General features: G+C 39.2%; 1 protein-coding gene across 5 annotated transcripts in view; it reads left to right on the top strand.

Moving 5' to 3' along the window:
* The window catches only part of traf3ip1 (TNF receptor-associated factor 3 interacting protein 1), a 168,280-nt gene that overhangs the window by 28,754 nt on the left and 127,922 nt on the right, over positions 1-11,604 (top strand). For all 5 annotated transcript variants that reach the window (XM_043693118.1, XM_043693122.1, XM_043693120.1 and 2 more), the window contains exon 2: positions 9,950-10,018. In XM_043693118.1, the coding sequence (XP_043549053.1) occupies positions 9,950-10,018 (69 nt within the window). The remainder of the gene's footprint in view (positions 1-9,949; positions 10,019-11,604) is intronic.

Genomic DNA, 11,604 nt, shown 5'->3' with positions numbered 1-11,604 from the left:
ATCGAAAGTACATTGGCATTCACACTGGAAAGTTAAAATCCCCCATAACAACTACCCTGTTACTCTTTCTCCGATCCAGAGTCATCTTTGCAATCCTTACCTCTACATCTCTGGAACTAATCTGAGGCTTATTGAAAACTCCCAACAGGGTGATCTCTCCTTTCCTCTTTTTAACCCTCAGCCCATACTACCTCAGTAGACAAGTCCTCAAATGTCCTTTCTGCCACCGTAATACTGATTACAATTTGCTTTTTGAGTTGTTTATTCATCTTTTAGTTTGTAGCTTTTTTTAAACTCATACAGTCTTTCCTTGACGACATAAAGATCGAAGCCGAAGGCTCTGCAATCTTCTCCCTGGCTTCCCAGAGAATCCAAGGATAAATCTCATCTGGTCCAGGGGACTTATCTATTTCCATACCTTCCAGAATTGCTAACATTGCATCCTTGTGAACCTCAAACCCATCTAGTCTAGTAGCCTGTATCTCAGTATTCTCCTCCACAATGTTGTTTTTTTTCCCAGTGTGAATACCGATGTAAAATATTTATGTAGCGCTTCTCCTATCTTGTTTATTTTTTGTTGCATCTTGTACCTGTAAGTTAAAGTACTAAAATTTTTCTACCTGTTCTATTCAGTTTTCTATGAATATATGAACATTTCTTGTTCTTTTGAGATATGAATTACTTTGATTTGTCAGTATTCAGTTTCATTCCTAAGTTCATGCCTGCTGTTGCTCATCTGTTTGCTAGTTCTTGTAATCCTCCTTCTGTGCCTGCTGCAAACACTCTGCCATCTATACATCTAACTGATAACATTAACCCACCCCAATCTTAACACCAGATTCTGTGTCTTGAAAACCTTCTTTGATCCTTGTTTCTGCTTATATATTGAAGAGGACTGGTGATAAACAGCCCCCTTGTGTACCTCCTTTTCCAGTTGCATTATTTGTAGACTGGGGAATATAAATTTTGGAGTGACTGTTGTTTATACCTTGGTCATAACCAAATATTCATGGTTGTTAACACTTGTTATTTTTTAAGACTCAGGCCCAGTCAAGAATATCAATTTTAGTGGATTTTCTGTGGTTATATTTGAAATAATGGGTTGTCAGTTCTGTAGCAATAACTTCCATGTGATTCATCCATGAGTTGTTTTAGGTGGAGTTTTAATTATGCATTGACTTGAAACACTTGTTTCTTTTTTGAACTCACTTTAGAGTAGAAAGTCCAGAATTTAGAGACTAGTCAGCTGAAGGCATCACTGTTAGTGGTGGAATTAACACATTAAACATGAATAATTAGAGAAGTGAAGTGATCTCAAACACTTATTGGGCTGGAGGAAGCTACAGAGTTGGGAGAAGGGCAAAGTCTTGGCTCAACTTCAGACAGTTAGCAATGACGGAAAAGAAGTCAGTGGCTGGAAAACAGTTTGTGTTCAATATTGAAAGCTTTCTATCATTTTAGTTCCAAGATCAAATGATCCGTACAACACAGCTTTTGAGAGACATTAACTCCTTGGTACTTTTCTTCAGAAAAAAAGTTAGTAATGTAATCCAAATATTTGAAATTGAAGTGTCTAGAGGTTTTTTATTCATTCATCGAATATGGGTATTGCGGACTGGCCAACATTTATTTCTATGGTTGCTTTTGGGAAGGTGTGGCTCCAACCAGTGGAGAGTCCAACTATCTGCAAGGGCCTCTCACTTTTGTAGTATCCAGTGCATCCAAGCATTTCTTGTTATCGACTGACACCTGTCTTACTGGGGGCAACTGGAGGAGGTTGAGATGGATTATCCATTCAGCACTTTTGGCTGAAGGTTATTGCGAAAGCTTCACCCTTCTCTTTTTCACTGATATGCTGAAGTCTCCCATCATTGAGAATGGGGATATGTAGAAACTCCTCCTTCAATGAATTGTTTAATTGTCCATCACCATTGACTTCTGGATGAGGTGGGACTGCAGAACATAGATCTGATCCATTGATTGTGGCTGTCTGTAACTTGCTGCTTATGTTGTTTGGTACACAAGTAGTCCTGTTTAGTGGCTTCATGTGGATTTAGTTTTTTTAGGCATGTGGTAAAAATAAAGAGCAATAGTTTATAATTTCAAGTTGAAGATAACAAAGGAAATGCTGACATTTGAGCAAATTTATTTGCAGTATAAAAGCCTGTGCAATAGACTTGCATCAAAGAGCAATAAAAGAAAGGAAGCCCTTTGGGACCACTAAATTTAAAGCTATGTCAAGATAATATTCTGGGATATTGATTTTCAAGGGAGACCAATGCTGTTTTTCTTCCTGAAAATTGTAACATGTCAATTTTTCATCCTTGGTGGATTCGGTTGAAAGCAGCTGAGACAGTATATGATAAGTCTGCCTTTGGGTTAGCGAAGGGAATTTTGTAACAACTGTTAATTATCTAGCAAGTGTACACTTGTGAATATCCATGGAGAATTGAAGTTGATTAAAATGCACCCAAGCTGAAATAGCGTATTGATGCTTACCTTCCAGGATCATAACTGAATACTAAGAGCACAAAACGTAGGAGTAGACTATTCAGATCTTCAAGCCAACATACCAATCAGTATGATTTTGGTTAATATTCTGTCTTAACTCCACCTTCCTACACCATACCTCGAATTCCCATAATCTGGAAAGGTTTGTCAGTCTTTGTACTTAACAACTGAGCATTCACAGCTTTCAGACTCCAGACCCATTGTAATATGGTTGATTTTAGCTGCCCTTTGGATTATTAGGGGTAGGAATAAGTACTGGCTTAGCCAGTGACACCAACAATCCCATGAATGAATAATGAAAATACAAATATCTTGGAGCATAGACCTAAAATCATTTGAGTGAAGAAAAATTTCCTGATCTCAAGCCTAAATATCCAACTCCCTCGTTTGTGATTTGTTAGTCTCCCTTGTTAGTCTCAACATTATTATCCACACAAAATCAGGATCAATAATTTTGGATGATATTGTTTGGGGTTGTATGGAATTAGTGAAAAGTATACGTTGAAAATTTGATTTAATTAAAAAGCCAGTAGTTTTTGAGCTTTTATTTGTTTTAGTCTGCTCTGAACCTGTGGAGTGTGTTTTTAATACTATTTTCAAATCCACTTATTTAAAAGATGCATTACAGAATATTAAATTATCTGTTTGATCCAATACTGTATTTACATGAGTTATATTTGAACTCGGTTTGTTTCAATTGATGTAACCAGGCATTTGATACCAAGTATGGAAAAGCTTCCAGTAATGCTCAAAGGATTTGATATAAATCAAATATACTTATTGTTTCATCTGTAGGTTCAGTTTTAACATATGGAAACCAATATTTTCAAGTTTGTGCATATTTTAACTGTTATGAAAATGTAGGTGTACTGTACCTGTAAGGAAGTTAAAAGCTAGTAGAACTACCTGACAGCATCAAGTGTTTTGAAAAAAAAGGAACATTTGGTCGAACAACTCGATTAGCTGATTGCCTGGAGACAAAAGCAAATTTGAATTCGGCCAATCAGTTTAAATTGTACCCTGAAAAATATCAAATTCCAATCAAGTTTGAATTTAGTAAATTGACAAGCTTAAAAGCAAGTGACACAATCTGATGCTTTAGGGGTATGAGACTAGGGAAAATCGAACAGTTGAGAGGAGAACTGCCACACCATCAGTATGTAGAGACTGCCTGAAAAATAGCTCTCTTCAAGATACTTTTAGTGATCAATAACCTGTGAAGCAGAATCCCCAAGAAGAAGAAAAGAATACAGAGAAGAACTGAAAGCTGCCTGGTTTTGAGATAAGAAGTTTTATTTTGTAAATCTTAATCAGGATTTTTATCGGACCAGTATTGTAAAGGGGAAAGTAAAAGATATGTTAGAAGGAGGAGTTGTAAATAGTTGTTAGTTAATTATTCTCTGTTATACTTTAAGAAATAAAGTTGTTAATTTTTACTTTAAATAATTCTTGGCTTCTCGAAGTTTCGCAGATGATGGCACAGGATAAACCTGTTCTGTGTTGCTGGCTTAAATTAAGCAGAAGGGTTTACGACAATTATGACACTCTCTGTCTCTCTCTGTCCTGCGCTGACCTCACCAGTTGCTGCCTTTGTCTGTAGCTCTCCCTTTTAAAAGTGCTGTTCTTTTGACTTTTTTTTTAATCCAAAGTTCCAAAACAATGTGACAACATATAAAATAGTCATTGCTGATCCTGGATTTCAAGGATGTCACTTCCATTACCTAAAATACCTCAAAAAAAGGAGCAGCCTCTTGGAGCCAAAATATTTCCTGTCCTCCATTTTGGATTACCCAGAATCTTACTTGACAATCTTACCTTCTCTCCTAGTCAAAGAAACTTTGTACCTTTAACTTATGCTGTATAAAGGGAGTATGGTTTGGCCTCCAGTGCTGGTTCTGAACTACATTGAAAGGCTTCCTGAACAAATGCAGTTTGCATGTCTCAAGAGATCTGAATTGAAAATTTGGGACATAGTAAGTGAGAAGTCCAATTTCAAATTCTCAGAAGATTCTTTTCAGTCATTTGGAAATCTGTGAATGTTTCTCCTTCAGCTTACGATATTTATTCATTTATCTTTTGCAGAGGATGGCGAATTACTGAACTGTTTTAGGCTTTTTTAAATCATTGTAAATGGATATTTTACTTTATAGTCTGGATAAAGTAATTCTCCATTTGCAGAAGAATCTTAACTTTGATTTGTATTAAAAGAGTGACATAAAATACATCTCAAGATCTGTCAGAGAAAAATGCATGAAATTAAGAGTGGATCCAGAGGGACAACAAAAGGCTTGGCCTGACAGAATAGGTTTTGAGAAGGTTTTTAAAAAGTTAATAGTGAAAGAGCAGGATGGAATGGAACTGATAAAGGATAAAAGATGGTTTATGGTTTTGTTTTTGAGCTGGAGCATGTTGAATCTTTTGTAAGCATTCACACGGAGTTGAGAAACTGAGACTGACAGCTGGGCTACAATAATTGTTGGCATACAGGGCGAAGCTATGATCCTTTGTTGATGATGTTACGAAGAGAAGTGGATAGATAAAAAAAGAGAAGAAGAATAGATCTTCAGATAATAATTGAATTAAAAGCATAAAAGTGGTAATTTATTTATTCATGGGATGTGGGCAGTGCCAGCGTGAGCAGTGTTTGTTGCTCTTGAGAAAGTGATAGGCAGCTACTTTGTATTGCTGCCTTCCATGGGTACACCCAAGTGCTGGTAGGAAGACAGTCCGAGGACTTAACCCAACTACAGTAAAGGAATGGTAATATAGCTCCAAGACAGAATAGTGTGTAGCTTGGAGAGGAATTTACAGGTGATAGTGTTTCCATGTATCCATTACATTTGTGCTTCTAAGTTGTAGAAGAAATGGCAATGGACAGTGCTATTGATGGAGTGTTAGTGAGTTGCTGCAGTCCGTCCTGTAGGTGATACACAATGCTGCTGTGTGACCATGGCAGAAGGAGTAAACGTTTATGATAGTGGATGCTGTGCCAATCAGGCTAAAATGACTGAAATGTTTGAGCTATCTTTTGAATTTAGGAGTGAAATAATCTAACTGAGGGCAGTCCATCAAACTAAGCACTGGAGGAGTATTATAGGAAAATAATCCTATGGGCGGCATGTTGAGAGGTGAACAAAGGATACAGAGCATTATTGGATGTCATGATTTTGGTTTGGTCTTGTTTCTGAAGGATTTGAACCTGGATTTTCAAGACGAAGGTATACTACTGGGAGGTGACAACACATTGAAGGACCTTGGGAGATTTTTGATGAGGGATGTTTGGTGAATTAAAGGGTTGTATCATAACCATATACATACTTAGCGCGTTCTCTGTGTGGCCTGTGAACTAAAATTTCTATAAGCTTATATGTAGTCCTTTTGCAGTTTTTGAGAATTTAAAAAATACTCAGCAGCACAGCTTTACATGTTAATCAATATGAAATTTAATTTATTAATTTTTTAACCTTTATTGAAAACTACTCAAGTAAAAAGTGACAACATTATAAATCAGCATGCAGATACAACAATTTGAAGTTAGTACAGATAAAAGTTATACTTGCAAGTGAAAAGGAGGTCACTTTTTGCTAACTTTGCAGGCTTGGCTTGTTTGAGGATTCTTTTTCCAAAGAGAAGAGTTGAAAATGTGAAGTCAGATTCAATGGCCTGTGTAGTTGAAAAGTTGGAAGTTGCTCTCTTACAGAGGGATTGAGCAAGACAGGTCATGACAGTGAGTAAAACCTCCTTTTGTTTCACTTTTACAGCACTGCAGACTGTGGCTTTTGATAGCCTTGTTCAGTATAGCTGAAATAACTCCACAGAGGCAGATATCCCATCACCAATTCACCCTTTATTTACACGTGGAGAGTCCTTGACATGATCCAGCTCCCTCTGAGCCAGCTCTGAGTGAACAGGATGTCGGACACTCCCATGCTTATTTTTTCTTCCTTTTTCTTTTTTGCAGCAGTGATAGTATAAACTGCCTGTGCAGATGAACACAGCTTCAAGTTAGCAAAAAAGAAAAGAAAAGCCAGAAAACAAACAAACAATCTCAATAAACAAAAAAGAAAAAAACAACTCCCATGCTTATCTGTTAGCCAGACCTCCCTGATTGGACCAGATTAACGGCACCAATCAGGGAACTCCTATGATGTCCACCAGGCTGATCTCATTACAATCACTACATTCCTCCCCTCTGCGTCCAAGGACATAGGCTGATTCTTTATTTTTGTAGCTCCTCCTGGGGCATTTTAACACTGGTTCGGGTTCTTCCAACTTTGCCTTTGATATGTGTGGCATGTAACACATAGTAGCTTATCTCTTCTGCCTGGAGCATCTCAGAAGAAATTCATTCTCCACTTCAGGTGGCAAAGGTTTTGAGGTGGCGACATCTGCTGTGTCCATATCAGATTCAGCGGTAACTTCAATGCATGATGGAGAGGAAGAACACAAGGGTTCCAGAACAGTTGGAAATATTGATGAGCTGGGATGATTCTTCACTTCCCTGAAAGCCATGGCTTGGCTACGTAACCATTTCCGGGAGAACCCCTTTTTAAGAGTGGATGCAAAGGTGCCAGGACAGAGGCCAGGTTATGTATAATTCCATCATAATTTACCAACGCAAGGAAAGACTTAAGCTCTGGTACAGACATGGGAGCTGGGACACCTTTGATCACCCCAACGGGTGTAACCTGATCTTATTGACTCTGTAGCTCAAGTGGGTCACTTAGGGTGCCTGGAACACACATTTTTCCTACCTCACATATACACTTGCCTGGGAGAAACATCCAAGGACTGTGTCCAAGTTCTTCAAATGCTTATTATTGGTCTTCCCTGTTTTTAGCATGTCATATAGATAAATGAGAACCTGGGGTAGACTTTGTAAAATTTTCTCTGTCATCTGCTGAAAAAGTTTGCAGGCTGATGATACCCCAAATGGCAGTCTCGTAAATTGTTAAAAGCCCCATGGGTATTATTGTATTATATGTCCAGCTTTGTGAAGGACAGCCTCCTTTCCAGCTTCACATATAAATCCTGTATGTGACGAATTGGTATTTATCCGGCTGTGAAAAGTGGTTTACTGTTTGTTTAAAATCCCTACAAATGCGAATCTTGACCTCTGGCTTCACAGTTGGTCTGACAAGTGCTGCCCATTCTGCAAACTGTACTGGTTTGGTTAATCATTTGCTTTCCAGCCTCCTGATTTCTGCCTCTAATTTTGCCTGGAAGGTAAATGGCACTGGGCAGACCTTACAGAACCATGGAATTGTTTTCTGGTCAATATACAAGATGGCCTGAAAAAGGTCCGAGTGTTTAATTAGGACTTCACTCAGGCAGCCATTTTCTAATTGAAAAATGTTGAGTCATTCTAGGTGAATCTTTCTCAACCAATTTTGCCCCATCAAGCTTGGACCTGAGCCTTTTACTAGAACCAGTGGCAACTGAACCAGATACTTCTTATAAGAGATTGAAACCAAAGTTGTACTCTTATTCTGTAAAGGTTCCTCGGTAAAAGTTCTCAGTCTAGCTGACGTTTTGTGCAAACTTAAGGGTTGGAGTCCAGAGTGAATTTTGTTAAAGATTGGTTCTGCAATCACTGAAATGGCTGCGCTGGTTTCGACCTCCATTTGAACCAGTTGTTTATTTTGATTGGTTTTGATTTCGAAATGGCTAAGCAATTTAATTGTGTAAACCAGATGTAGGTGGACTTACCAGGGTGTGCACTCTTCAGGATACTGGCCTACTCTTACTCAATTTAGGTCCAGTGGGACGACTTTGCTGTCTCAATTCCACGTACCAGCAGCAACTGGCTTGCTGGCTTGGATTCTGAAGAAAACTTTAACCCGTTTGGCCAAGGCTTGGCTTCTTGCTGTGGGTTGCCGTAGAGTCCCTCTTTTCAGGAAATGTCCTAAGTGAGGCTGTGCAATTGCCTTCACTCGAGTGGTGTTCCCGAAGCTCAGTCGGACTGGTGAGGATCTCCACTTTCATCAGAACACCCTGCAACTCATTCTCCGTATTTTCAAACAGTAAAGCCAGTTGTAGTGCCTGCCTGAAGTTCAGTTAGGCTTCAGCTAATAGGTGCTTTTGCATGGTTACATCATTAATCCCGCATACCAAACAGTCCCTCAGCATCTCATTAAGGGTGAAACCAAAGTTAAATGCCTCTGGAAGTCACATTACCCTAATCAGAAATTCTGATATGGATTCCCCAGGTTCTTGAATTGTCAAGTAAAAGAAATAGTGTCTCAGAATTAGAGGCAGCTTGGAGTTGTAATATTCCTTAATAAATATGTCAACTGTTGAAAGGTTTTAGTATCTGGTGCCGCGGGGAAAGTTAGGCTCCTCATACCCGAAAAAGCTGCAGGTCCACAAGCTATCAGGATAATTACACGTTGCCTTTCATCTGCCTTTTATCATTTGCCTGAGAAACAAATGCATTCTTTCCACATACTGGATCCAGTCTTCAATGGCAGGATCAAACAAGTCAAGCTTCCCAAATAACAGCATGCCAGAAATGCTTGCCCCAAATCAAAAATGACTGTTGTAAGCAAATTTCTACAGGATCATGCTTTTCTTTGGTCACCATTAGAATAACTCCACAGAAGTTATTTATCCACTCCTATTAGCAAACCACCATTTATCTACATATGGAGAATCCTTGACACTGATGAAGCTCCCTTGGAGCCAACTCTGACAACAGGATGTCTGACACTCCTGTCCATGCCTGTCAGCCAGGGCCTCCTGATTGCACCAGATTAACAACCCCAGTTAGAGAATTCTTTCATCCTATGAGGGCTACCTTGCTGACCTCATTGCAGTAACTACAATAGCAGTCCTGGATGCCTCTTCCTGTCTCTATGTTGAGAAACACTTGCACTTTTGCAAAGTCTGTCCGAAAGTGGCCAGATGATTCTCCTCAGAATGGCTGTCTCTTGCCAACTTTATCACAACCAGACAAAATGCTTGCAATGGTTAATTTTGCTGAATATTTTTCTACAAAACAAAGTCATTTATGCCAGAATTTCTTGTCATGACCTTCTCATGTTCAGCACTGCAGAAGAAGCTTTTGAGTCTTTGCATTTGCTGAGGGTTAAATGGACAGTCCTGGAAACCTTGAATTATTTAATGACTTTTTGTGATTTACTGCTAAGGTAACACAGTCCAATTGTCTATCTGCTGTTGGCTGCATTTGAAGGCACAAAAGAAGTCGTGTGGCTTTGGGGTTGGGTATTTTGTGTGACTCCTTGTGCTGATCATAACAGGTTAACTTTCTTTACAAAATGATACATTAGAACAACATGTTTATAATAATTGAGAGTGTGACTATTGAAGATGGAGTAATGGCAGCAGTTTTGAAAGGGAAAGGGGCTGGTGCCTTCAGAGAATGAACCATTGATAGTTGAATAAATGTGTTCAGATTACTGTTCTTTTCTATTTTCAGGTGATAAGAACCACTGGATTTTTGAAAGGTCTGTATACAGAGTTTGAGATGAAATCTGACAATGTCAAGGTAAGTGAAAAGTGATTGCATGCACAGAGTTTATATGCGAGACTGTTTAGATGAAATCATTTTTAAAAATCAGAGCATGATAGAATCCCAACAGTGTAGAAAGAGGCCATTTGGCCCATCAAGTCTGCATCGATCCTCTAAAGAGCATCCCACCCACGCCCACACTATCCCCATAATCCCACAGTTACCAAGGCCAATCCATCTACCTGCACATCTTTGGGCTGTGGGAGGAAACTGGAGCACCTGGAGGAAACCCATGCTGACATGGGGAGAATGTGCAAGTTCCACACAAGACAGTCACCTAAGACTGGAATCAAATCCGAGTCCCTGGGACCTTGAGGCAGCAGTGCATCACTACCATGACACCCTAGACTGTCCCTAGCGCAGTATAATTGATGAGAGAGAATTCACAAATCTTGCTTTCCCAGTGGGTAGCTGCGTGGGAAGAGGCATGGCTATAACACTGTAAACTTGATCTCTTCATTTGTATTCCAAACACAAAATGTTTTGAAAAATTAGAGCACAATGAATTGGAGATGAATGACCCTTTAAAGTTATTTAGAAATTGTTTGGAAGTTAGCAAACAGTGTGTGGATGAAGGACATGTGCAATTGGCAGGATGAGGGAAAGTGGTTTCCCTCAGAATCTATGCCAAGGACACAACTTTTCACCAGTTATTAATGACTTTTAAGTAATAAAGAGTTGAATATCCATGTTTATAGATGGCACTGAATAAGGAGAGGTGTAAAAGCAGGATGTTTCAAAGGCATTTAAGGTCGATTGAGTGGAGGTTTGATATGGCTAAGTTCCTTTGGAACTAAGAACAGTAAATTATAAAATTTTCTAAATGTTGAGAAGTTAAGAACTGTGAAGAAACAAAAGGAATTTGGAATCCATGCACAAAGTATACAAGTACATGAATGAATCAGAAAAGCTAATGGAATGTTGGCTTTGTCTCCAGTCCAGCTTCAGTTTGTCGATCTCATCTGGAGTTCAATTTGGGCCTCCCACAAGGAGTAGAATATATTGGGTTTGACAGGGGAACAATGTATAATAATGATGCTTGTGCATAGAGGTTAAATCTTTGAGGACAGGCAGAATTAACTTGCTTTATATTTTCTTAAGTTGAAAATAATTGATGAGTGGCATAAACTAGCCTGTTAAAATAACAAAATAATACAATTCTGTATATTTTTATTGCCTTGAGCTATCAAGGAAGATAGAGCCAGATAGCTAAATGGAATTGAGTTGTAGGATGGTCATGATCATTTTGAGGAGAAAGTGAGGTCTGCAGATGCTGGAGATCAAAGTTGAAACTTTATTGCTGGAACAGCACAGTAGGTCAGGCAGCATCCAGGGAACAGGAGATTCGACGTTTCGGGCACAGGCCCTTCTTCAGGAATGAGCAGAGAGTGTTCAGCAGGAGAAGATAAAAGGTAGGGAGGAGGGACTTGGAGGAGGGGCGTTGGAAATGTGATAGGTGGAAAGAGGTCAAGGTGAGGGTGATAGGTCGGAGTAGGATGGAGGCGGAGAGGTCAAGAAGAAGACTGCAGGTCAGGAAGGCGGTGCCGGGCTGGCCTAGTTAC

Source organism: Chiloscyllium plagiosum, chromosome 7, assembly GCF_004010195.1.
Source record: "Chiloscyllium plagiosum isolate BGI_BamShark_2017 chromosome 7, ASM401019v2, whole genome shotgun sequence".
In the NCBI taxonomy this organism is placed as follows: domain Eukaryota; kingdom Metazoa; phylum Chordata; class Chondrichthyes; order Orectolobiformes; family Hemiscylliidae; genus Chiloscyllium; species Chiloscyllium plagiosum.
Note: the sequence above shows the minus strand (reverse complement) of the source record. Positions and strands in the feature narration are given on the sequence as shown.